This window comes from Pagrus major, chromosome 5 (assembly GCF_040436345.1).
Source record: "Pagrus major chromosome 5, Pma_NU_1.0".
In the NCBI taxonomy this organism is placed as follows: Eukaryota; Metazoa; Chordata; class Actinopteri; order Spariformes; family Sparidae; genus Pagrus; species Pagrus major.
In genome coordinates this window covers 38,206,727-38,234,605 of record NC_133219.1, presented here as the reverse complement: position 1 = coordinate 38,234,605, position 27,879 = coordinate 38,206,727, and the positions used below count along the sequence as shown (strand labels likewise).

Genomic DNA, 27,879 nt, shown 5'->3' with positions numbered 1-27,879 from the left:
ACTGTGAGCAGACGTTTCTAAAGCTCGTGATTACCAGGAGATTTTCCACATTGCTCCTGAAGTCCACGCTGGGAGATGAAGCGTGGGTGGGCAGGGCGGTGGGGGGGAAATGATTCATGAGACTTCAGCAACACAGTGAGACAACCTCCTCCGCCCGCCTGGTCCAAGGCACCAGGATGTCCATTCTCACTCCTCTGGCCTCGGAGTGAAAGTCCCATCGCTGCCACAAACCCTCCGTGTGGTGCATGTTTTCCTCTCACACTCACACACACAGCACCCACCCCTGTGGACACCCATCGTTTCTGAGTGCTCGGCGTCATTCAGCTCCTCCGCCACGTCATCCTCTGTATGTACACGTTCAAGTCTGCACCACACACACACACACATAAAGTACATGGGACATTCTGCGTAGCTCCTGTGCTCGTCTTCAGCAGTGCGCCTGTGTCGGCGGCCAGCGGCTACAGTCCGCCTCCCCCTCATGTCCCCGGTACTCTGACACTCAGTTGGAGCTGGCCGTGATGGGTTTGTCCAGCTCCAGGTCCAGGGGAGCCGGGCTGAGCTGCAGGCTGCCGTAGCAGGTCTTACAGACGCGGCTGGGCTCGAACAGCTGCTGGCTTGGCACTGGGATCTTCTGGTCACAGCAGCTGGCACAGAACACGTTACCGCAGTTCCTGCAGGGAGAAACACACAGGTCACAGCTGGACTCTCAGTCAGAGCCTCTTTACACCTACTGTTACCATGCGTCTCTTCATTACATCTGCACCAGGGCCTGTTCTTCATTCATGGAAAACTATGTGAGCTTCATCTGACTGTGAATAATTTGATAAAAGGCTGGATTTCTAATTTATTCAAAGCTGAGTAAAGGTTTACCAAGAGCTGGTGTCAGCTTTAATCTACAAAAGTAAAAACTCACTGATGCTCATCTGGATGATTTTTAAAAAATAAACCTCATAAATGAACTTGTTCTTCTGCCTACGGGTCAACCCATAAGGTTTTTCAGCGCCGATGCCTTTTATTAGTAATGAAGGAGACTGATAAACAATATATTTGCAGAAAAAACTAAAATCTTAGTGTCAAAATGTAGAATAACAAAGTACAATTTACACCAGAACTGCACTGAAGAACATTTTTGAGTTACTTTACTTAGTATTTTCATTATTTGCTACTTTATACTTCCACTCCAATACATTTATTTTAATATATTTACTTATTAGTTACTTTGCAGATTCAGATTATTCACTGTTGATTGGTTACACATCACAAGTAATAACCAATCAGATCGTGTTATCAGTGTGACACTGAGTGGTGACTACAGACCGAGAGGGGATGCTGCATCAGAGCCTAATTATTTATTTGTGTGTTGTGATATTCGGTCCCACGTATCAGTTTTCCATCTCCTTGAGATCTAATAATCGGTATCGGCGCTGAAAGAGCCATATCGGCCGACCCCTATCTCTTTATGTCTGCCCTACAGAGACATCTCAACTGTTAGTTTTGGGTAAACTCAAACTGTCATTTTCTTTAGTCTGTGGCCCAACAGATACACTAGGTGTCGTCATTAATGAGATATTAAAGCATCAAACATGCATTTTGGATGATTTAGACGTACACACTTTGAAAAAACATAATAAAAAAAGAGGATTAATTTATATGTAAGCTAATGTGTGATGCACAGGTTTTCGACCCTGCAAATAAACTGCTTTGCAGAAAATGATTTCTGTCTGCCTCTTCCTGGGACGCATGATAAAACAGGTGGAAAGAAGTTACGGGAGCTCTGTGTTCACTTCTCGCTCTACATGCCGGGTTAGAGAAGGTGCTCTATCACTCAGTAGGTGCTAACTTGATTATTCAGCCCATTAAAAAACACGTTATCATGAGTAGACAGGAAGGCAGGTCACACTGGAGGTTTCAGATACCCATGCTCAGATTCACATGTAAGGCCATGCTCACACACTTACACACACGGTGGTCCCCTCTACCTGCCTGTACTCACCCTGCGCAGAATTTAATTTATCAAACTCATCTAATTCACTCTCGAGTCTCCAGCCTTTTTCTCCAGTAGCATGCTGTGCTGCTGGGAGGTGAGATGCAGGGGGGCTGGTTTGGGGCAGCATGCTGCCGGGATGTGTCGAGGGGCAGTGGGAGGGCAGGGTGCTGATGTGGTGCTATGGCAGGAGGAGGGGGGTATAGGTTGAGGAAGACCATGTTTTGTTTTGTTTTTTTACATTAGATTTGAATTTTTCGGGTGATAAAGCAACCAATCCCGGCTCTCCCACTGACAGCAAATCGTGCTCACAGCCAATTTAAAAACCGCTGGATGGGAACACACTGGCGCTGCAAGGACGCACATTCAAGTCATTACATCTCAGAAATGAAAGGGGAATTTCCTGAGAATTTGCTGACAACTAGAACAGAAACCAGATGTAGCAGGTGTGGAGGGGGAGGAGCAGGGAGGGAGGGAGGGAGGGAGGGAGGGGGGGGGGGGGAGGATTAGGAAGAGGAAGGTGCAGCAGCGCCAGGTTAGAAAGGTGGAAGGTGGTGGAGGGTGGAGGGACAGGGGAGCCGGATCTCACCAGACCTCCTGGACAGGCTCCCTGCCACTGTAGAGGAGAGGGGGCAGACAATGGATAAGAGCTGCCTTCGCAGTGGAGAACACTTCACACACTAAAACACACTTCCTGCTGCAGATGTGTGCGACAAAGACAGAAAAATCTAACACAGCTACGACAGAGAAACGACTTCAGTGCTGCACTGTGAGTTCTACACTTCAGCGTTTTGGATCCTTTCATGGCCGAGATGACTCCAGATTACTGAAGTCCAGACCGCAACGGATGTCCGAAATGAAACTCACTCAAATTTCTAACTAAGTTGTTAACCTCAAACCAACCCGCCACAAAGAAAAGGAAGTAAAGAGCAGACAACAGTGATGTGAGGAAATGATAACGGCAGAGGAAATACCACCAGCTGACAGAATGAGACTAAAAGGCACCAAAAGAGACTTTGAGTGTAGGACAACTGCGACTCTATTGACTTGGATGACTATCTTTTAAATTGACAAACATCACGTGTGTGATTCATGACAAGCGGGATCAAAAAAATTATCTGTCTTTCTCCATAAACTACCAAACTTCGGCTCTCTGTGTCATCAGGGTTTATCTCGGCTTAGGCTGCAGATGTGAAGTACGTAACAGAAAGCCTGCGTCACGAACTGCAGGCGTGGAGTTCGAAAGGCTGCTAAGTTGTAATAAATAATGCAATCAAGTTGCATTATGGGAAATGTAGGAATCAGCAAAAGTCACGTCAAGTTTGTCTCACGCATTTCCCACGACTTTGTGGAAGTCACTGAGTTTTAAAAGAAAAATGTAGCCACAGTAACGTTGTCAGCGTCACATCGGTGCTGAACATCTCACACAACAGAGACGAGAAAGAAGGCAAGAATGCAAACTCGTCTCCTTGCAGTGGGAAAGGAGTCAATCAGCTATATTTAGCAGGTTTAGCCGCGTTTAAGAAACCCGCATATACACGCTAATTTTGATGTAGAAGAAGATGTGGTAGAAGTTAAATGCCACCGGAGATGGTCTCTCAGACGAATTCCTCACAAGATGTTCAGTGAAAGCTGCCTCAACTTAATCTAGACACAGTCTGGATGTATTCTGCATACAAGAAACTCGGTCTGATGAGTGAGCTTAAACAGAGAAAATGTCCCTTTAAGCCTCAACAGTACAGACAGGAGTGGTTGATGACAGGGACACTGACTGAAGGTTTGAGCTCCTGCAGCTCAGTAACCCTCCAGAACTTACCTGCAGTGATGCTTCCTGGTGGCGAGCCAGAACCTGCTCTCACAGCCGTAACACTGAGCTGCCAAATGGTCTGGGTACCAGCGAGTCACCTGTAATGTACAGACTGATCTCAGCTCACCTACCACCAACCGTCAATCATCATTAACTGCCATTGCTGAAGAGATCTGAGGTCTACATATGCAAGCTACAGACAAACACAGGCTTTGCTTTAGCAGTTTTGTTCCTCCTCTCCCTCAAGTTGTATTTAGGTCGGCCTGGCTGCTGCTCACCTCAGTGTCCTGCTTGTCCACCTGCTCCCAGCTGGCCTCGGAGAAGAGCTCTGTGCTGCAGCGTGACAAACAGTTGGGGTCCAGGTTGTACTCAGAGTCTGTCATTGAGGTCTGCATGGAGGGAGACAGAGACGATCAGAAGTAACATTCATGTGAAGAACAGATCAGCTGGTCAATCAGTTTCACGGTCAAGCTGTCGCCATCTTACCACTTCATCTCCCATGTCTCCGTTGATCCTGTGGGATCCGGCGTGGTGCTGATTCTCCAGGCGGCTCCACAGCTCCTGCACCTGCTTCTTCAGAGTCTCCACCTCCATCTGGTGTCCCGCTTCGATCTGCCTCAGCCGCTGCTGGATGGCGTCCGTGTGTAGCGTCAGCCCGTCGTCGTCCAGATGACTGCGTGACGGCTGCTCCGGGCTGATGGCGGCCCGGGCTAGCGAGGCGTGGCACCAGCGGTGCTGGGAGCAGCTGCCACGTGGATGGAGGATCAGGGAGTTGCAGCTCACTAAAGATACCTGTCGACTGAGAGGGGCCTTCTCCCCATTCCCTTTGGCCCAGTGAGGCCCTCCGCAGGGCTCCACCTCGAAGCTGTCGCCATTATAAACGCCGTCCCTGTTGAGGTCAGTACTCACAGACTGAAAGGCACTGACAGAGGGCCGCTTGCTGCCCCCGTTTAAAGTTCTGATAAAGCCGTGCTCGCCTGTCTCCAGTCCTTTCTCTTTCCTGGAGCAGGGCGGTTGGCTCCTGCCATCACTGCAGGGCTGACGACTCGGGCACACAGGATGTGCTGTTACCTCCAACCTGCTGCAGGCCTCTTCAGTTAAAGTCTCTGTGGAGCTTTCCATCAGGGAGGTCCTCTTATCCAACTGCTCCACCAGCTCCGAGACACCGCGATCAGGTTCAGAGTCAGGGCAGGTCTCCTCATCCACACCTGGCTCTTCAGGTGAACTGTCCAAAAAGCCGTTAGTCATAGTTCTATGGGCTGCAGGCTGCTCAGGCTCATTTGAGCCGGACTCATTGGGTCCATGTGCAAGCTCCTCTTGTACAGAGGAGTTCTCTACATCTTGCTTCACCAGATCGTCTGGTGTCTGAGTCACCTCAGCTGCCTGTTGATCCAGCTCCTCTGCCTTCTGTGTGGGCAGAGGGGGAGACTCACCATCCTCCTCGGCCTCCATTACGCCATTTTCTGGATGGTGACCATTAGCCAAAGCTTCTGTCTGGATCTCAGTCCCGTTGACCTTAGCAGACTGATCATCCTTCTCAACCTGTGCTTCTTTCTCCACCTCCGTGTCAACAGTGTTAACGACCTGTGTGACGGCAGCACTTCCCTCTTTCTGAACATCTGCTCCCGCCTCCTCCTTAGTGGCTTCCTGAAGGATGTTCTCCATCTGGCCCTCAGCCACGCCCACCGCCACAGACAGCTCTGCCTCCTCTGCTTCCTCTCCTGTTTCAGCTGTGTTCACAGAGGCCCTCTGTCCGAGCACAGCCTCTGAGCCCTGGGGCTGCGGGCTGTCGTCCAGCTCGGAGTCCACTCCGTCAGGGTAAGGCCCTACTCCGTTAGGCCGCACCTCCTGATCCTGGTTCCCCCCTCCCTCGGGCCCCACTGCCATGTTGAGCTCCAGAGAGCGGCGGTGGTCCTGCCATTTCTCATTGAGGCTCGGGTCACTGGAGCGGCGGTTCGGAGCCAGCGAGTTTCCCAGCTCACATGCACTTGGCAAGTTGTCGAAGGAGCGAGTCTTTGTACGCCTGAAGAGGAAACGAGAGGTGTTATGATCTGGAAACAGCATTCATTACATAACAATGGATCAGTGTGACACCCTATGATTCAATGTGTGGCTATACACATATCATTTCAAAATGTTAAGCTGACAAAACAATCACATGTCAGCCTCATCAAAACAAGAAAAATGCAGCACAAACATAATGACAGAGAAGCATTCAGAGTTGGTCTCTTTAACTTAGAGCTAGCTGTCATCAACATCATTTCATCATTAAAATAAAACGACTTCCTGTGGCCCTTTGTTGATGGTATGACTGTCATGAGACATGAGATAAGCAGAGCGTTAAACAGTAGCTGTGGCTGTTAGGGCCCGGGCAGAGCAAAGTATGTGAGCAGCAGGGTTGAAAAGCTGGGCCCCGGGCTGCAGGAGTCATCGACCTGTGTTCATCTTACATGAGGAAGGAAGAGGGGGGGGTCGGGTTCCAGCGCGCCAGGCTCACCTGGCCAGCGGCGTATCCTCAGGATTGCCACCGGGCACAGGGTAAGGTGCGCAGGACTCATCAGAGGGGGTCGTGGGGGAGGAGCTGGGCAGGTAGACCGCCGTCCACAGCATCAGGTTGCGTACGTGACACACTGGGTGGAGAACCTGCAATGACAGCTGCACACTTAACTCAGAGGGAAATTACCTTGCAAAAATGAAATAAAAGACTTGGTTGTACAGAGATTTGAGTACAAGAACATCCAATTGTGAATGAGTTCTGGAAATATGATCTCCCCCTCATGGTGAGTGGACAATATTTATGGCCACACAAGAATGCAAGCACAAAAACAACAGTAACCACAAAAATGTCATTCTAAGAAGGGTGGCAAAAAAGACTCCTAAATCATGTTTGGTCGCATAACAACTAGCAATCAATCTAAAGAGACAGTGTGAAATAAACAGCTCTGGAGTTTGTCTTTCACGTAATGCATCTGAAAACTTTGTTGCCAGAACATAAATTTCCAAATTCTGAACCAGGATTTGAAAACCCAGGCCCCGAGAGAGGTCAGACTCCACGTTTTCCTCATGATTCAGACAATAATTTTCATTATAATAAACTTTCTTTAGGTGACATAAAGTCAGCACTTGGAGTACTCTGCTTCCTGCAGGGTTTAAGACTGAACACAGGCGTAGACAGTGGACGTACAGTCTCGGAGTGTGAGGAGTACAGCATGTTCCTCAGTGTGCGGTTGGCCGGTCTCAGCAGTGACCAGACCGAGCAGGTCCTCTCCTGAACGCGGCGGTCCTCCCTCTCTTTGCCGCTGTTACACAGGAAAGTGCCGAACAGACAGGAGTAGGTGTGCTGCACCAGTTTCACCTGCACACACACACACACACACATTGACATGTAGAGGCTTGTATACACACACCACAGGTATGTGGTAATAAGCAGAGATGACAGGAGATTCCTCACAGAACTAATGAACACACCCAGACTGTAAATGTAAATTAGTGGCACACAACTGGAAACTGAATCAGAGGCATGCCACTTCTGTACATGGAAACATTTCGCGGCGTTTAATCTACGGATCTGAGCAAACCACCACACTTGTACGCACCAGGAAGGCCTCATTAAACTCGAAGGAGCAGGGGAACTGTCTCTGCAGTTGGTGAACACAGTCCAGCCACTGCAGGAAGACGGGGCAGCGCTCGTTCACGTCCTCAGAGTTTTCTCCATGGCCGCAGCGGTCTGCAAATTTATGGCCAAAGTCCAGCCACTCTGTCTCCACCAAGACCTGGAAACCCTGCGCAAAGACGTCACAAGATCTTAAATTTAATTAAATGTCGCTGCACAATGGCGTGATATTTTTAGAACAATGCCAATGACTGTTTCATTCAAATTAAAGAAAAATGTTTTTGTCCTAGCTGCACTGGAAATGTCACTGTCATTGGATGATGTCAATGTTACGAGTGTTTTTTATGGTTTTCTGTCCTCAAACTAAAAATAAAAAATGCTAACAAAAGCCAGGCTCAAGGACGGGACTAAAAGAAGAAGAGTCTTCATCTGTACCTCGATAGTGCGGTAGTAAGGGTCCAGCAGCAGCTTGGACAAAGCAACGATCTGAGGCGTGCGGTCCCAGCCGTCGGAACAGTGCACCAGGACGGGCCTGTGGTCTCGGTCAACGGCGTTTACCACCAGCAGCGCCGCCTTCAGCAGCAGGGACAGATGCTGCAGCCACTTGGTGCTCTCCAATGCAGAAAGCCAGCTGCAGACGCACAGACAGAAAGAGCACAAACACATCAGAGGACCTCATATGCCTCAGACGCTAAGTGATGATACACATGTTTTGTAAGGACGAGTACATCACATGGACCTGTGCCACATACCAGAGCATTTATAGTCCCAGATAGTTTGCAACCCTGTCAATGACTCATCTATGACTTATAGCTAAGAGTTATATCAAGATGTATGTATGTTCGGTCTGTCTACTCCTAAATATGTTTAATCTCAAAAACATTTGAAAGTGGTCAACAGACGAACAACTTGTTAGTAAAACTGTCCAATACTGCTTAACTTCAAACTGTATTAACATCTGAACACATTTATTTTTTTAAACATGCTGATTCTTTAACACGTGTGGGCAGAGGAAAAAAGCTGTGAACACACCATGTGGCGAACTTGTTAGCAAACGGTTGCTAATTTACACAATCAGCAGTTAAGGAGCAACACTAGTATTCACTTAGAGTCTTTTGTTTTGGCCACCTAATCAAGTCCAATAACAACTCTCTCTTTTAACTCTGTTTTGGTCTCCGACTCCTCGGGGAAATATCTGGTTCTTTAGCTACTAAATGCTCAACTGTGTTCACAAGCTAGTCAGCGAAACATTAAGCTGAAACTCACTATAAAGCTCTATAAAGCAGATGGGGAGCCGCAGATGAGAGTTGGTGGAGATCCAAAAAGAGCCAAAAGTTGAGCAGGATAGGTGTCGGCCCAGAACAGACCCCATTTACTTTTTTTCTGGATAAAGGGATGGAGCCAGGATTTTTTTCTCATTTTCTTTAACATTGAGAAATGCCACATTTTAGTTGATTTCTCAGGGAATAATGCAGAGATCCTGATGGAAAGAGTATTTAGATGGCTGGTTTCTGTGACTGAGTACGATCTGATGCGGACCCAGATAAAGAAAACAGATCTCGTGGTTTTTAAATAGATTTTATTAGATTGGATGAGGCTTGGTTGCATTAAAGGGGACTGCTGTTGCGTTGGTAGAGGCGTGCACACTGCTGAGTGCCATTCTAGTTTAGTGAATGACTTTGCCTGCTTGGATATTGGTTATGTAATGAATCAAAACATTACATGACCAGTGGGAGACATGGCATAGACCTTGAACAACTTTAATTGGGAGTAAATGTTTGACTCGTCTTATCTTATCCGGGTCATAATCGTCAGCACTGTGTTGTTTGTCTATAAACCTGGAGCGTCTGCGACAGAGACAAGCCTGTGACCAATTTTTGACTTTTGAAGTCAACAAGATAGATGTGTCAGCAATCGTGTTTTGTAATCTGACACAAATTAGGTTTAGATTTTCGCAGAAATCATGGAGAACTTGGTACGACCTGCTGTTTATCTATTTATTTATTTTAGCATGAGCATAATAACTTTAAATATATCAAGTTATACTGAATGAAGAAGCCTCAGAAACATGTTTTTGTCTTCTAAGTTGATCTTCTAACCACTCTCAACAACGTTCTCTCCAGCCAGCGTGATTCAATTACACATCATTGTAACATCGAGTCTGGGAGCGCAGATGGAAAGAGATCCTCCACTTGGGGTTGGGCCAGGCTTTCTAAATCAGGAACAGATGTATAGCCAAGGCCAAAACACAGCTGTGATTACTAGTTACCTCCAGTTACTACAGCAAAGCTTGAGAGCTTTACATGTAATGGTTTTAGCCTGCACAGCTTTAGAGTTAGGGCTAGGGAAAATCGGAGGCACTGCTGGAGGTAATAAAAAAAAAAACCTACTTGGCTGGATCAGGCATCTGAGTGCAGAGGAAACGCAGGGACTGGAAACTCTTGCGGATGGAGTGGATGTTGGCCATGCCCATAAACACCACTTCACAGTTGGGATAGTACTCTGGACCAGGAGGAAAACAGTGGTTAGAAAAATGAGAAAACAATAATTGGTTTCAATTTTAGCGGGCAGGACAATCACATTTGTTGTTAGCTGAGCTCCAGGATCAACCGCACACATTGATTTGATTGTGTCCTGAACCAGTACCGAGCTGACAGGACTTACCTGGGCACTCGCAACCCCCACCCTTGGCCCTGTTAGCTACAGCAGCAGCGTAGGACCTGGCATCCAGGATCAGTAACTTGTGTGGCTGGATGGCCAACGTCTCCACCTCTGAGCTGTTGGTTATGGAGGATTCTGATACAGACACAAAACACAGCAACATTTTCTCTTAGTACAATTCAGGTTGTATAAGACTAGGCCTCAGGGGAATGTCTGATGTTATAATCATGATTTACAACATTTATATAAATCATTAAGGCGTGAAAATGTTTCATCCAGGCACATCCATCAGAATCTGTTTGACGTAAGAAGTTGATGTGATCTGAGAGTGTTTGTGTGAACATGCTGCTTCAAACAAGCCCCAACAGGTCGGATTGCACAGCAGCGTCTGCTTTTAATGCAGACAGCGAGACCTCAGCCTGGAAATACCTGTCTGTGTGTGCTGCTGGGGGGTGTGTTCAGCTGGAAGTGTGTGTTTGTTTGTGGGTGAGTACAGTGTGAGCTCTCACCAAAGTCAGTATCAGGCAGGTCAGAGCCGTTGGTGTAGTTGCCGTTGGAAAGGTGTTTGCAGGAGCTGCTGTCCACGGCGCAGGCCTTGGCGATGGACTGGACCAGGTGCTCATCGTCGGCGTTCCTCCAGCCCCACCAGCTGACCTCTGGCTGGCCGCAGCGAGCGATCACAGCCCCCGTGGTCTGGTGCCTATGTGGAGGGGGGAGGTCGGGACAACCGCGGAGAAGACAGGAGACATTAAAGACAGCATTTACCATCTATATACTAGATTAATCCAACAGTATGTTGTTGTTGTTGTTGACATTGTGGTATTTAACGTCCTCTTACTTCTGTTTCCAAACTTCACATAACCTCTCTGACGAGCAGATCTACGCTACAGAAACAAACCAATAAAATGACGTAGTCGACTAGATGGCTGTGCTTATTGGACAAATTATTTCATGTGGCTCTTCCTTGGGTGACGTACTCTAAACAATGCAACGTGAGTTACAGCTGGCAGCAAAGTGGATGAAGAGCTTGTGCCAAAAAATAACTATCTTTAATCAACCATAGTGTTTTACGATTTAAAATCTGACTGTAGTCTACAGGACATTTCACAATTGAGAAACAAGATATTGGTTGAATGTAGATGTTGTGTTATTTTGCTTTGGGCCAGACAGCCAACGTCTGTTTCAGCTCCAAAAAAACAATTAAACTAAATAAGCTAACTGTTGACTGCTGAACTGCTCAGAACCCTTCTGATCTATGACCACTGGCCTGACTCATTTTAAGCCACCAAAGCAAACCTTTGTCTCATATTTATTTCAGGTGCTGTGACGCACAAAACGGGCATTCAAAAGCATCCAAAGCTTCTGGTCGGAGCAGGTTTCCAAAAACAAAGATCAAAAGCTCCTAAGCACTGTTGGTTAAATACAACAACCACAGTTCACTGGAGTCATGACGCAGTGGATGTTATTGGTTAAGTTAGCGGTCTTGGCCATTTTAAACAAAATCTGAACAGAGGTAAATAGAGAAATTTAGCTTGGAGGAAGCTATCCTTTAGTAATTAGCTGTATGTTGAGGTTTTACAAGCCAAAGTAAACTCTGTCCACGGTGGCACTGATATAAAGCCATAAAGATATTATTTGAATATGGTTTCGTTCCGTTCATAGACAAAAAGGCCAATGTGCACATGATTAAGCGCTTCATTGCTGTGTGGCCGTAAACACGTTTAACCTTATGCCTTGAAACAAACACACCAACCTATAAACCACGGCAGGAAACCTCTTCCAGGAGCGGAAGGCTGCCACATTTTCCAGCTCCTTGTCAGTGATCCACGCTGGCACCAGGAGCTGCTGAGGATAGCTGGGGCAAAGCCTGGCAGAGCAGAGGGGGGATGAGAGAGCACCGGTTTAACATGGAGAGAGAGAAAGAGAGAGCACTGAAGGGCTGTGATAGCTCAACAAAGGTCTCAGTCTACAGACACCTAATCCTGGGCTGAGCTCTTATCTACCCAGGGCGCAGCACCAGCAGAGTACAATAACACAACCACCCACTGTCTAACACACACACACACACACACACACACGCACACACACACACACACACACACGCACACACGCACACACACAAACGAACAGGTCTGTCATCTAGCTGGAGTGATGAAATCAGCACAGCAGCAGGGATCCTGAATGAAAGCAGCTATTACCTGAACTTGCTGTTGATGTCGGATATCCTCCAGGCGTTTTGAGTGTCAAAGCCCATCCTCTCCACCTCGTTCTTGAACCAGGAGGTCACGTGTTCGCCTACAGACAGAGCAGAGATGTCCGATAAGACTGGAGAAGAGGAGGAGGAGGAAGAGGAGGAGGTTCTGCTGGGGGAAACGTAGGAACATGTGAGGGGCGGTAGGGTACCTGGTCTGCACAGCTCGCCGTGCTGCTCCTTCTCGCCAGCGTACACATTCATGCAGTGGGCGTGGAAGGCGAATGAGAAGAGGTCCTCCAGGCGAGACGGAGGGCGCGCTACTGTGTTCAGTCGTTTCAGCCATTCCTGACACTGCTCAAAGGTGGAGAACTGACACCTGGGGGATCAAACACAAAAGTTACACCTTCAACGTGCGACAACATTTTATTAGAGCGCAATGCTAGTGCTCGCTAACCTTTCAATACTGACAGCTATAATACAACTTCAGAATCAAGCAAATGCTTGCCTGAACTGTTGCCCTTTATTTGTGGATGACCATTTTTCCAACATCACATCATTTTGACCCGAGCCCATCACATATGTTTTTGGCTAAATAGGTGTTAATTTTGAATGTGGTCTTGCAATCAGCTCTTAAAATGTCATAATTGCTGCTAAATGCTCCAATGTTGTTTCTTTACTTATTTCCTGGTTAAGCGTTGGGTTTTATTCGGTTTGGCTGTGACATCAGTGGTCCCATTAGCCGAATATTTTCTGTTATCGACTGAATTTCTCACACTAATGGAAGAAGCATGTTGGAGAGCAACGGACCCTTACGAGGCTTGAAGCTACGCACTAGTGGCCAAACCACAGTGGTTGAACCAATTAGTGTCCTTTAAGGAACTGCTGGCAGCGAGAGACGGAAGCTACAGACAAAGTCTAAGTGTGATGACCAGCAAGAGAAGCGACTGTTCGTCTGAAAACAAACAGCATCAGTTACCGAACTAGAAAGTATATTTCATTGAAAGAAGAGCAACAAATACAACTGAAGGCTTTTCTCATAGGAAAGCATGTTTGCTTTTCACTTGATTGGCTTTGGTACGAGTTTGATGACACGCTCTGCTGGTAGCTCTCTCCTACTGTTGATCTGATTAGCTGAAGTTAACCCATGATAGACAGATGGTTCGTCAAAAACAAAAAAGTGTTTTTTAAAAGTGCCAACCCTCGTCCGAACAGTTTCTAGCTCATCCTCTCCAGATGTTTGGCAGTGTCAGGTTAGCACAGCACGGGTTCTGAGCGAAATCAATAGGTCCATGCAGAGCAGGAGGAAGGTTTGATTTCAGGCTAGACTACAGCAGCTCAACTGAGGTTAAATGAACATCTTGTCAATGTTAATTGTTATCATGTTATTCTGCATCATTCATATGTGTTTGTTTAGACACAATGTCTGTAGTGTTTTAATGCCCTCAGCTGTCAAAAAAATCATCTCCTTCATGTGGTGTTAACATGAAAAGTGACGGCACTGTCTGTGTCTCTGTTGATCTTTTCTCCCTGTGTCCTTATCAAAGGCATAATCTGTATGTTTGTTCTGTATATTAAATGTGTTGTGTTTTGGGGAAGACATTTTAATCAATAAACACACTCTCTTTGTTTTCATGACTGAATGAGTTTGAATTTCTTCTCCAAAACTCCATGACTGAGTTGTAACTGCAAAATGACAGATGGCAATGCTGCTTTCCTTTGTTGTGCGATTGACATCCACTGCACTACTGTTAGAGTGTCATCTTGACTTCTGTCAACTGTAGAAGATTGATGGACTATTAAACCTATCCTGCACATTTTGTTGGAGTTGTTGGAGAAACGGGATATCTGCAGTGTGAATTTCAAGCGTGATAAAATACAAAGCGAGCTGGTAAGTTTAGTGCAGGAGGCGGTCCAGCAGTGCCGTTGTTTGAATATCGTGAGCTTGAGCCACAGAGTGTTTCTTTTCCTAATTAACTGTGAAATGGAAGTGATATCATTTTTTACCTTCATATATTTTACTGTTACAGCTGTTGGGCACTAAAATGCATTAAACAGCTTCTATGCATGGTTAAATACATCCCTCCCTCCCTCTAAATTAAGTTTCTTACACCTTTTATTTAAAAGGAGGCAACAGCTGGAATGACTTTAGGTTGCAGGAGTGTAACTCTGGTCGTACCTGATGACTTTGCAATCCTTACAGGTGACATGAAGCTGGAACATGTCCCGACACTCGGCGCACTCTATGAGCTGAAGAGGAACCTGTGGAGTCAAAGAGAGGCGACGTCAGCCCTGAGAGTGTGATGCAAACGTTAGAAATGTAGCAACCAAACACATGCAGTCAGTACATGTAGTGTGGCAGACTGATACCGATCCATTCAGCAAATTAGTGGTGGTCAACACAGGAAAAAAATGCTTTCATGCCCAGAAGCAGCTACGTGTGCTGCAACATCACGTGTTTAGTTCAAATATTTAATTGTATTAACCAAACCACCATTCAGCCACATGGTGCTAAAAATACACAAGTCACGCAGATTACTTGTCCAGGTGCGTTTCCATTAATTTTTCACATCACATCACATCTCCCTGAGCTTTTCTTAATATACATAATCTTCTTAACTTTGAGTATGGGAGCACAAAAAACACTCGATACTAGATGGTGAAGAGCTTGTTTCTACATTTCCCTTCTGGCCCAGAGCTGCGGTCTTATCTTTTATAGGCAAATGTCATCCAAAGTACAGAACCGCCATGTGCTTATGACTTAAGAGCATACTTTGAATACTGCAGGGAAATACCCATTCTGCTTTTGTCTAAGCTCTGTTAATTAGTAAAGAGCCACTTTTCAGCAGCACAGCGGGCTTTAACGAAAAGGTGTGGCTCAAGCTGCTGTTCACACACACAGCCCGGTGCCATGCAGGATCAGCAGCCAGTCATCAGCGGGTCAAAGCTCCAAATTCATGAGTGTGCAAATGACAGCTTTACTTCCTGATGGCGGATCAGTGTACAAGTTGCATCAAGAGATCGGCAGCTTGAATGCTTTGTGTGGATAGATTTATTCCTGCTCATATTTTTTTCATCATCTCTACTTTAATCCAGCGCCTGGTGTTAAACAGGATGAACAAGCAGCATTCGACTACCTCGAAACACCAGCCGGTTAACAGACAGGCACACACAACATTATACACTCAAATCAAGCAGTCCACGCCGTGCAGCTCTGCTGGATACTTACTGACACCTCACAACAACAACTCTATCCAAAGCAAAACAGAGAGAACAATAATGAAAGTGATGCACTGCGATTTGGAAACTATTGTCTGTCTGGGTATGGCTGCTATCACTGCACATTCCGGATGTTCGAGCATCCTGCTGCCACAACTTAATTCCTGCCCTCTAATCTACATCCCTAATCTGGCCACCATCAAAATTCCTAGGCTGCTTGTTAACAGCCTCTCGCTCTCTTGCAGCACCTCCCACCCCTGATTTGCGAGCTCTGACAGCCCTGCCATGTGATGCAGATGCCTCGTCAGCCCGTCCAAATATGTGTGAGGAGAACGTTGGCTCTGTCTGATGTGAGCACAGAGAGGAGGTGTGTGTGTGTGTGTGTGTGTGTGTGTGTGTGTGTGTGTGTGTGTGTGTGTGTGTGTGTGTGTGTGTGTGAGTGAGCCAAGAACCAGAGGCTCATTGAGGTCCAATTAACCCCCGACATCACGTGATGGGTGCAACCATTAGAACCACTGAATGAAACAAATCTAAGTGAAGGTTTGATTACGTACACATTGAGATACGATTATGATTTCATTTATTTCAATATCTGCAGCTGATAACGTTCCGGAAATTTGGTACCAATACAGAAATGAAAATTACTTTTGGATGCAGATTTTGAAGCAAGAAAACGCAACTGTGAGGCTTACTGCTGTGTTTTTAATAGCTTTTGAACAACACGACGATACTTGTTGAAAGGATGAATTCATTGTTGGTTTTGGTCTGTTAAATGGGTTTTTGTTGACGACAAGAATGACCAGAAGTTTTCTTTAAAAATGTGTATTCTTTAAGAAAAGGAAGTGAAACATACAAAAGCTTTCCCTGAAGCACACAATCTGTCGTTGCACAACTTTCCTGCTCTCACACATGAGCAGCTGAGCAGCTTGGCGACCTGAACACAGCATGTGCTTCTCCTAAGGCTTTTTACAGTCGGCTTTCTTGGTCAAATTATGGAAAAATGCTTCATTTGTGTAATAAAAACATTCATAGCATTGCATGTAAATAGATTATGAGAGGCAGAACAAGTAACTTAACAACTTACAATACAGTCTCTGAGAAACTGTTATTTTTTCCTTACCACTACCCTGTGCAACCCTGGAGTCCACAATATAGTACATACAGTACAAATGCAGATATATTTATATGTATGTATTTACACGGGGAGTGACTCAGGGTGAAAGGTGTATAAAAAAAAGAAACCATAGAGCAGTGGACATCTGTGCAGTGGCTAATGAGACAAGTTTTTCCAGAAAGCGACCACACTCTGGTAACAACGCTCGACTCTCTTTCTTATCGTGGTGAAAGGAGACACAGGGAGAGAGGGCGCGACTGTTCTGCGTCCCCTCCGGACCCACTGCAACCACGGCAACGGCAAGTGCAGAGACAAAGCGGAGGGCGGAGGCAGGCGCGTGTTGAAACAGAGGTGATGAGGAGTCACGTGTCACCGCTGCCAGCGCACATCAGCTCTGAATGGCCCGGTCACCAGTCAACGGCCCCGCGACTCTGCCCATTCACAAAACATTACTACACTCTTCCACACAGAGTCCAGTAGAGACACTGTAATTCCTTCTTCAGTTACTTTAAGCTGTGTGAGAAATATTCTCTAATCACACCTCGAGGGTCATCGGTCGCCTTTCAAAAAATACTCACGTTGACAACAGACTCTTTGAACTTGATGTGTAGGCGGTAGTTGGACGTTGCGATGATGGCATCCTCTGCTCTCCCCACATACTCTGTGGACTCCCCGTGCAGCTCAGGAAAGGGCACCTAGCAACAGCGGGAGATAAAAACATTTCACACACACAGCAGAGCAGAGACACACAGATCATCAGTGATAACGACACACGCAAAGACGGTCGATTCGCTAGATATCGCCATCATGACTCTTTTTTTTGCAACTTGTATCAACATGTTGGGAGCTTTTCTGCAGCAGCTGAGCAAAATGAAATGTTTTACAGATGGATCTAAGGTTTTACAAAAACAATTGTGCTTGCTGAACCAAGTGATGAAATGTCATTTTTCCAAGTTAGACAACTACCACTTTTTAATACCAGCAACACAGGGCTGAGCAATGCTTCAATATTATATTGTTAATCATGATATGAGACTATATATCGTCTTACATTTTGGAAATCATTATACTGTGATATAAGTGTTGTCTTTTCATGGTTTTAAAGACTTACCAGGCTGTTCTACTTGTTCTTATACTTATCTTTGCCCAGTTACTGTAGTCATTTTATCCACATTACTATAAATTGAGCATCACAATAAAGCCTAAAACAGTGTGATATTATACCAAGGCCATATCAGCTCTAAAAGCCCGAACAGCAACCAGCTGACTGAGAACACACCAGGCTCTAAGTGGCAGCAAGTGAAATGTAAATGAAGGGACCACATAAATAGTTTGAGTTACCACTCGGTCAACTTGAAGCTGATACGTGTCTCAAAGCACGACTTCATAATGAAGTGATTGTTTTTCTCAGCGCAGACAGTAAAACATGTTAGTTTCTATTCTCAGATCAAAGGGCTTCAGATATCACTTGACCCGTCAAAGTGAAAGTGAACTCAAGTAGCATGTGACTTAATGGTGGTTACGTAATTGATTACAGCGACTCACCACAAATTAACACATAACTGCGAGGTTAACTGCTTTTTTTACAACACAAGTTGGCCAGCAGCTTCCTCACCTGCATGTTTTCCTCCTCTAAGACGGGGGACTTCTTGGGGAAGATCTGATTGGCCTGGATACACTCCAAGCTCTGCTGCCCGTCCTCCTCCTGCAGAGAAAAGGCCTGTTAACTCTTTATTGAAAGAGTATCAACTTTAACAACCACGACCTTCTTTCAGGCACATTTTTTAGTTCATTTTAATATGTCTACTGAAGCACTGGTCCACAGAAGGCTGAGTTCTTCCTCATTTATCACCCTGCTCCTGTCACACACTCATTTGCACTGACGCATTGCACTCACAGCTTTGACCAGTAAGCCGCTCTGCAGACATTTTTTGGGGAGTTAAAACCTTGCTCAAGACCACCTTAGTCGTATTTTTTGGGGGAAAGAGTCGTCACTGCTGTCATTACATGGAGTTGATTTAAAACCAACTTGACAGTGCTGTATTTATGCTGTTTTGCGTGGCTGTCTTCTTCTCCCCAGCCACAACGTGTAATGCGCAACCAACTTAATTTACTATAATCACCCCTTGTACAACAGACCATAGTGCCGCAGATGCCAGTAACATACAGCACTCTAAAACTGGAAATGGACATTTTCCACACAAGAGCCTCAAAAGAAAGAGGAGGCTAAATCTAATTTTTGGTTGGCAAAATCAAATTATGAAATTTCTTTGTTTAAAGGCAGTTTTCACCAGCGGACTGTGGGCTTTCATGAGGGCTGAATGTTTGAGGTCACGGTAGTCTAAGGCGAGATGAACGTATTTCACAGAGGATGCCTATCAGTGGGGAATGTGAGGCATGGATACACAAGCAGAGTCAAGGATTTTTTCTCAAGGGCAAACGGGTGAAGAAAAAAAAATGTCTGGCCCTGGGCCTACAGAGATGGACAGGACTCTGTGGGCTGTGTTTGGTCTGGAGCCAAGTTGAGTCCGAGCAGTGTGCAATGAAAGATTAAGGTGGTCGAAAGCGGCGGCAGATAAGAGACAGCCACGGCACATCCTGTGGGCTGCTGGCTCAGCATGAGCCGAGCTGATACACACAGTCGCCGGGGCTCGAGGAGCAGCGTGCTGAGGCCAGCCAGGGGGCAGCCGCCACATAGCAGCGTGCCAAAAACACAAAACTCAAACACACACACACCGACAGACAACTGATGTAGTTGTTATGTCACAAATTTCTGCAGTGAAAACTGAAAGCTGCCCGGCTTCGACAGCAGCCTCGGAGGACCTTTGACACTGCAGCAGCTGATGTAAGTGTCTGCTTCCTGATAAACAGCGCTGATTCAAACTTGAAATCAATGGAGAGTTTCCAATTCTGCAGACTGCACCCGGGCCACATGACACAGGACTCACAGCAGCTACTGCCAATGCATGCATGAACTAAAGGTACTTTACCATGGCCCCTGTGAAGGAGTGTGGGTCAACCAACGAGGAACTCCGGCCTGGAACAGTCTGCACAAGGAGATCACAGCAAGTTGATAAGTCATTCAGAAAACATGTAAATGATATGCCGTCATTCTCTGTAGGACACAAAATGTAACAGCCATCAACTTTTTAAAATGTGGTCTGATCACGAGGCGAGCCATCAGGCAGCCAGAACCTCTGGGATCACTGTTGTAAAATGGGAACATAATTCATGATCAAAATAATATTATCGCCCACTCTGACAAAGTTTCATTGTCTGCAATGATTTCAGATCAGTTGAGGGCATTGTGAAACTGCCAGCAGCTAATTTGGGGAAAAGCATCGATATTAATGATTAAATTTTAAAGGTATTCAAGGTTCAGTTGTTCAAATCAGTAGGTCACCATTTTATTTGGCAGCTTTATCTCATAAAACTAGAGGTAGTGGACAGTATTGTTTTGACAGCTGTTTTTCTGATAATAAAAACCACCTCAAACTTAAATACATAAGATTTACAGCTTCATTCTGGAAGAAAGGAAGTAAAGACAACACATTTATCGGGGGTCCCGGGGGTTGAGGGGTTAAGGCACTGACTACAGACTCCAATATCCTTGTTGCAACCTGAGCTGCATGTCACGACCCATCTTTCTCCCTTCATTTCCTGCCATCTCTCTACTGTACACACTCAAATAAAGCTCAAAAATGCCTCTTAACATACATGTTTCTTGAATGGATTTGATTAGACTGCAGGTGGACGGGTTTTCAAGGAGCTCACAAGAAAAACGTTACATGGAGGTGGTGAATTTTGAAGGCCAGTCAAACTGCTGCCTTTCTGTATTGACGATGGTAGAAGCAAGCAACAGGATGTGTAAATACTTTCTCAGGGATTGAGTCCAGGCAATGAACTGATTGCAGCCCATGGATCGACCAGGAGATTGTGAGCCCCTGGTTGGGCAGTCAGACGTTCAATAGCAAATCAATTCAACATGAAATGGCACAACGAGGTGAGGCATGGCCAGCGATGGCAGGATTTAGTCCTTTACTGAAGCTTATATTCAGTCAGTTGCATCAAAAGCAGTAAAGAGGAGCAAAATTATTGACGACCACGTTTAAAGAAACAGCAGATGACTCATAAAATGGCACATTAAAACAGTTTTGCTATACATTTTTAGACTCACCACAGACAATCAGTAACGGCCGATGAGCAGTCCTAATGATCCTGTTTGGAAACTCTCACAAGTAAGACATGGAAATCTGTGGAAATGAAAGCAAACAGGCATCTGAATAATGAGCGAAGGCTTGTCCTTACAAACTTCTCCACATTTTGCAAACAGCAGACTTCTTCATGAAGACATTCAAGCTACAGAAGCTCTTTTGATTCCCTTGTAAATATAGCTGGACTGGTGGTCACAGTGGCTTGAATGTGAGCTCAGAGATACCACTTAAACTCAGTTGTGGAATGGAAAAAAAAAAAATCAACTGGATGCACTAACTCTACAGTGTGGCTGGCATATAGACACGGCTCAGTCACATGAACTACTCATCTAATGTTCACCTTCAGAAATAAACAGGAAGACACTGACTCATATTCATTTGCAGTAAAAATTTAAATCTTTGTGTCAAAATTTTGAACAACCAGTGATGAAATAAACGTGAGTACAATTCACTCAAGTACTGTTCTTAAGTAATATTTTTGGATACTTTACTCGAGTATTTCGAGTTTATAGGCTGTTAATTGTGACGTGTTACAGCTCAGATGTTGTTTTAGGCGGGACATCGTGTGACAGGATGCTGCACCAGAGCCAAAGTAGCACATTTTTAAATCAGTATTTATTTTATCAGCAATCTGATAGTAAGATCACAGATACCGATAATCAGAAAATGTTGACATCTCTCCAATAAATGAATGCCTATAGGTCCTTTGTGTGTGATGATTTATGATAAATGTCAAAATTGAATTTCCCAGTGAGGGACTAACAATCAAGTACTTTTTACTACATCTTGAGGAGTAATACAAGCTAATGGAGGGAGTACCGTGAAAGAAACAAGGTCACACACACATAGTTGGCAGAGCACAATAGTCGGCCGGTGGCTGATATTAATTTCCTGCTCAGCGTTCACCTGAAGAATGCCGTTTACCAAAAACATGAAAGTATACAAACAGTTTTGTTTAGATAATGTTCCCCTATCTGCACCGAGTGTATCCTCAAAGTGATATTTCCTGATATATCTTTTCAAAACAAACAACCTGTGAAGGGATCTCCCAGCACACAGGCCCACAAATAGTTGCAAAGGTCAGATACTCTTGCAAGAGACTGAAATCTGATCTGAGAAGGTCAGTGAATGAGAAGGACCTCAACACACCTTCTCAGGGGGGCATTCAGAAACAAGACAAAAAATCCTGTTGCTCAGGCTGCAGAGGAGGACCTGGACACCCTGGTCGTTGTGAGTGGTGTCAAGAGGCCAGGGGAGGTCAGTGCCTCACTGACTGAGGAGTCCAGCGGCTGCTGCTGCTACCTGATAAAGCATATCTGCCGCACACACAGGGCTCTGTTTACCGCAGCGGGCTCATGACCCGTGGCTATTGGCTCAGTCTGGTTCTGAGTTCAGAGTCACACAGGGAAGGCTAAGCCCCTTAGAGCCTTAACGTTACTCCTATCCCGTGACAGGCCACCATGCATCATAGGCTGCAACATTAACAAGCACAAAGTCTTATAATAATAATAATAAAACAACAAGAAATACTGACTGTGGCGATAAAGTGCGATGACTGACACCACAGTGAGCTCGACAAACTTGTACTGACTGTCATATAGTGTAAGTGAGCTGAACAGCGGTGCTGAAAAGGATTAACTCGCATAAAAGCAGACACGTCGACCAACTCTGACTGGGGAAAAAAACAAATTCCGCTAGCTAGCATAAAGTTACCGTCATGGTTTCGCTCTCCAGATAAAACGTAAACAAGCGCCAGCTAGAATATTAACGGTGTATCAATTTCGCTCGCGTTTGCCGAGAAGATAAACAAAACGCAGGCGATTAAAAATAAGCCACAGTCAACCAAAAGCCAAACACTTCCGAGCCTTGTGAGTGCTAGCAAGCCAAGTGCTGAGCAACTGTGGCGAGATCATTTATTACCAAGCAAAAGTCAGATGCTAACGTTGTGCTAGCTAACAGGCTCGTCTCATAGATAACTACTCCTGTCGACCGATACAAGCTAAACTACACTAACATCCAGCTAACTAAGCTAGCGACAACATTACTGCTGATCTCGCTTCTCTTTTGGTAACGTTAAGCTAAATCTTCTGCAGCTAGCTAACGTCAACAGTTAACCAAGAACAACATTTCTGCAAAGCTACGTTAGCAAGCTAACGCTTAGTCCAAAGTGGATACTTCGACAGCAGCCGACATTAACATTCACTAGTAAACAGTCTGCTGTAATAGTACTCGGTGTTTGCTCTTAGTAAGTGTGCCACAGACACAGCCAGTAAGCGGGACCAGCTAGCATTAGCTGGCGGAGCTAGCGCGGCTCTCTGCAACTGTTTTTGTTGTTATGAGATGGAGGGCGGAACCCAAAACGGAGGCCTCTGTCAAAACACACCGAGGGGAACGACCACAGCCGGCGGGGACTCACCCGGGGAAAAAAGGAGCGAAGCGAAGTTGGGGAGCCGAAGAGCTCATCCGAAGCCCGTGCAGTCACTGAGCAGCAAACACGCCTCGATCGAACAAACGCTAGTCATTATCCGAGCCGAGGCCAGCTTCACTGCGTCCCTCTCCAGCAGCGAGCCGTCGTCGCCATCGTCGCGAATTCTCCAGCAGCCCCGACAACTTACGTAAGCGCGTGACGTCATCGCGTCGGAGTGACGCTGCGGGTCGGAGGAGGAGGGAGGAGGAGGGGGGAGGGGCTTAGACGCACCATGCGGTACCGTCATGTAAACACTGGACTGCCTGAATTATAAGTGAATGTAAGTGCACATGTTCAGATGTGTGTGGATCATCCAGAGGCTGCTTAATGAAGCACAGTGACTCCACACAGTTCAGGATATAACATGCCGGTGTAGATTCATACAGTAAACACGTCATAATGAGGTTTTATTTGATCTTTTGTGTGTGTTTGCGTTGATTTGTGTGGGCATAAAGAAATAACAACACAACACAGCAGGATCTTAAACAATTATGTATTGAATGATGGCTTACATATGCAAATTCAATTTTCCAAGACGCTTGGTATACCTTTGTCCAGTCTTTAACATTTATTAGCCTGACATGTGAGGCGTTAGACAGTAATTTTTAAGCCTGCAGGACACTTCTCTTTATTGGCTCACAGCTGACTTGTAAATGAAACATTTCTTTCTTGACAAACCCTCAGTGTCAGAGTTGTCTGAGAGCGCAAGCATTCAAATTTTTTGCCGACCAATTACCTCATTATTTAGTGACAAATGTCAATTATAAAATAAAACTATCTAATGTGTAGGGCTCTTGTCACGAAAAAGCTTAGCTTTTTTTTCTGAATTAGGTTACAAACAACCCTACACCCCTCTTAAAATCACGCTCCACCGCAAGGCATTACTCCTGTGAGGATAATGCATGAGGCATATGATATGGCACAAAATAATTTAAATATTTACCTGGAAGTCATGTTTACGGGGTTCATTGTCGGGTTCTGATTTGACTGGATTCAAGATGACTTTGTGAGAGAGCCGAATTTGTCAGCTGCACCATGCATGGACTTCACTAATGCAATAAGTGCTGATTCAATGTCCCAGTGCAAGAACGACAACACAAAAACACAGCCTATCCCTTGTCATGTGTTCAAGAATGGATTTCGCATGCAAAACAATGGAAAGATGGGCTTTACATGAAGAGATAATGGTCTGGGTAAATACATTTCTTTTTCAGCCATATGTCCATGTTACCATGAAAGACGATGAAATTTTCCACATAAGAAATGCCACTTCTAATCATACAGTATATTATGCACAAAAAATGGTGGTACGATAACCAGAGAAAAATCTTCTGTGGCTCCAAGAGAGAAAACAAAAAACAGTATTTTAGAGAGCAAAGTCTACTGATCTCAAAAAATGCAACCCATTAGCTTCATCCTGGTAGTTTCCAATCGACACTGTACTTTGACACGTCCGTGTAATGAATTACAAAACAGCTCTCCAACAAACCACTGCTTTTCTGTGAAAGTTGCATTTCTCCACATACACGCACAACTTCCACGGGGTCCATTTTTAATATATAACGGAGTCATTCTCTACACCACATAATGTTTATCGTAGTCACCGCCACTGATGAGAGCAACTGTTTCAGTAAAGCTTTAAAAAGCAAGACTACCCTGAGAGAAGGTCTAAAACGTGGGCAAGCTTGCCAGACCAGAACTGGCTTGAATGGGTTTGGTTTATTAAATCTGTACACTCTATTTCAATATAATCAGCACATTTTGTTCCAAGAATGTAAGATATTATTTTTTTTTTTTTAGTAATTGTGTAATATATATCTCTACATAATACAATCCAAGTCCTCTGAACTATGTAGACATGTGCAAGTGTTTACTACCAACTTCAACAATACAGTAAAGGCAAAGACTTGTGGACACTAAGTTAGGATAATGTTGATATTTGAAATTTTCTTGAGTCCTCACAATTATCAAAATCTAAGTGCTGTAAGTAGTTCATACACGAGGTATTGAATATCTAGTTAACTGTTCTGAGTATAAAATAGAGGCAAAATACATAAAGAACATCTTGCAAGCATGACAAAGAAAACTTCTACAGACACAATACACAAGTGGTCAAAGATAATATGAGGGGATACCTGTAACCTTTTGTGTCCTTGAGTATAGTGTACTTACAGATTGGATGTTTTTCATGTTGATGAGAGGTCAAAGACTGTATCATGCTCTCACATACATACTGTGAGCTCGAGCCCCCCCGAGGGAGAGGTCGAATCACAGCACTGCGCTGCGATACTCACGGCAATCTTTTCACGTCAAACTGCCCCGGCTTAAACATCATCTCGGTGCTTAGAGGTTGAAGCGTTTAATCAAGTACACATTATTCTAGCTACAGTAAAAGACCCATTTTTGAGAAAAGTGCACCGAGTCAGGTGTTACCTGTGAGGAGGATCATGACACACACATATACAAGGAATTATTAGCTTTCCTTCTCCTCGTACAGCAGCATATTGTTGTTGTTTTTTTTTTGTAAAAGTTGGATTTTGATCGTTTTAAAATTGCTTCTCTGCACGTCTGAGGCATGATACAGAGTACTTTCCCCTCCGTTGATTCAAATAAGTGTGGGTCGTGTTTTATGTATAAGAATGAAACGCATGGTCGTAGCATGATGTGCATCAACATAATCTGAGGTAAACCAGGTGTCCTGTGTCTTGGCCTGTTACGGTCTGAGAACCAGTGCCTTAGAGGGTCAGAGAGGTAAGTCTGAAAGAAATCATGTAAACTGTGCTCATGTGAAGTGAATGTTTCACTTACTACCAAAAAGCACAAGGGCCCTAAACTGTAAACCTCAAGGATTATTCAAAACAAAAAGAAGAAAAACCAAACACTAAAATTACTCTACTCGTTAGGTTTTAACGTTTCCTTTTTTCTTGTTTTTTGCAGGGTTTTCAGCTTTTTTTTTTTCTCTTGTTTTCGCTCAAGTATAATCACAGGTGACTAACTACAGGAGGATAACAGGGTCAGGTGAGTACCATGCTACATCAGGTTTAGAGAAGGCTATTGCAGACAATTCTACAACATGTACAACCACATTTTATACGTGTGAGTTACAAATATTTCAAAACATATCACCAAGAAACTAAGTACATACAAGATGTTGAATATTTAGAGTCTTAAAGGACTATCCCTCAGTCAGTAATAGGATTTCATGTTACTTGACTTAAACTGTCCAGTCTTACAGACAAAATCTGAAAAATTGCTATTCAAAAAGTAGCAAATTTGGTCAATGTCTCTTTTCAAATAGTTATAGTGCTTTTAATGGCTTAAGACAGGGGTCTTTTTTTTAATCTCACCCAGTGGCAATCTACAGAACTTCAGTGTACATTTTATGACACCATAGCTGCAAAAGTCTTCATGTCAAGTCCAATAAGTAAAACAACAGCTAGTGCTGTCACATATATTTAAAAGTAGTATGCATTATCAAAAAAAACAAAAGAAAAAAACAAAAAACAAAAAACAAATACACAATTATAAATTTTTTTCAACTCTTTAAGTTCTTGTAGGGCGTTCAGCCGTATGTTTCCTATGAGTTATCAGTCTGAGAGGACAGGCCTTCAGGAGCCAGGCTCCACTCCAAGTCTTTAGGAAGCTTCTATTTGAGACTCTCCTATGTGCCGCGAGGGTCATCAGGGCTAGATACAGGTACAAGTGGACTTAAAACTCCCATTCCAGTGTTTCTTCTCGATTGGCTGCTCTTTCTAACCTGTGGATGATGTTATTGAGGTTGGCCATTTTCTCATTGCGTCTCTGAGTGCTTCTGTTGAGTTTGGGGCTTTGGAAGGGAGGAAGCGGGTTAGGGTCCAGGCTGTGATTGGTGCTCGTCGAGGGCGGGTTTGGCAGCGAGGGCGATATGGGAGCGGAGGAGGAGGGGACGGGGGAGACTGACATCATGAGGCCGGGTGAGGATGCGGCGGAGGGGGAGTTGAGGGAGACCTCCAGGCTGCTGCGGCAGGGCTCTGATGAAGCCTTGAAGCTGACCGGGTCAACGGGTGACTTTCCGGAGTCTTCCCCCTCGTGCCTGGACTGGTTGGTTCTCTGGGGGCCGTCTATGGAGACCGCAACGTGGTAGAGCCCCTGAGCCTGGCTGCTCATCCCCTCTTCCTGCCTCAGGCTCTGGCCGGCTGAGTGGGGCTCGCGGCAGCCAGTGACGGAGTCCTCGTGTTCGCTTTTCAACAGCGGGAACTGTACTGCTGTGGAAAAACACTGAACTTTTGACTGTTTCATGGAGCCCTCCCTTCCCTCCTCCCCCTCGTCTTCCCTGTCCATTGCCTCTTGTTTGACATGAGGCAGTGTTGTGTTGGCGCTTAGAGGGATGCTGGAGTGGATGTGTCCTGAGGGCTGCTGCAGCCTCCTCTCCTCTCCGTCAGAGTGGGGGCTCCGCGTCGCAGAAGGGGAGTAGCTGTGGTGCTCAGCATCTGTGTCATTGTCTGGCAGGCCCTCCATCAGCACCTCCCGTCGCATCCTGGACCTGCACACAAACACGACTGTTAGACGGTCACATGAGGGCAAACACTCAATACACACTGCAGATATTCAGTTGCAGCTGACACCAACA

General features: G+C 45.2%; 2 protein-coding genes across 4 annotated transcripts in view; both read right to left on the bottom strand.

Moving 5' to 3' along the window:
* Positions 1–416: 416 nt before the first annotated feature.
* Positions 417–23,370, bottom strand: mtmr3 (myotubularin related protein 3). 3 transcript variants are annotated; one of them, XM_073465579.1, is made up of 21 exons: positions 23,220–23,370; positions 20,767–20,842; positions 19,580–19,636; positions 18,205–18,294; positions 17,168–17,284; positions 15,486–15,506; positions 14,436–14,518; positions 12,469–12,635; positions 12,264–12,360; positions 11,819–11,932; positions 10,575–10,765; positions 10,069–10,200; positions 9,795–9,906; positions 7,840–8,035; positions 7,388–7,573; positions 6,976–7,146; positions 6,289–6,434; positions 4,278–5,814; positions 4,070–4,180; positions 3,801–3,889; positions 417–671 (listed from the first exon to the last, which is right to left on the bottom strand). In XM_073465579.1, the coding sequence occupies exons 3-21, from the start codon at positions 19,580–19,582 to the stop codon at positions 500–502; spliced, it is 3,735 nt and encodes a 1,244-aa protein (XP_073321680.1). In that variant the 5' UTR covers positions 19,583–19,636; positions 20,767–20,842; positions 23,220–23,370; the 3' UTR covers positions 417–499. The 3 variants fall into 3 exon arrangements, with proteins under 3 accessions (XP_073321680.1, XP_073321679.1, XP_073321681.1); XM_073465578.1 differs by having other exon boundaries at positions 12,264–12,635; XM_073465580.1 differs by lacking the exon at positions 15,486–15,506.
* Positions 23,371–23,749: 379 nt separating this feature from the next.
* The window catches only part of cux2b (cut-like homeobox 2b), a 95,694-nt gene continuing 91,564 nt past the window's right edge, over positions 23,750–27,879 (bottom strand). Inside the window, exon 22 of the mRNA XM_073466260.1 lies at positions 23,750–27,792. Coding sequence (XP_073322361.1) covers positions 26,979–27,792 — 814 coding nt within the window. The 3' untranslated portion in view covers positions 23,750–26,978. The remainder of the gene's footprint in view (positions 27,793–27,879) is intronic.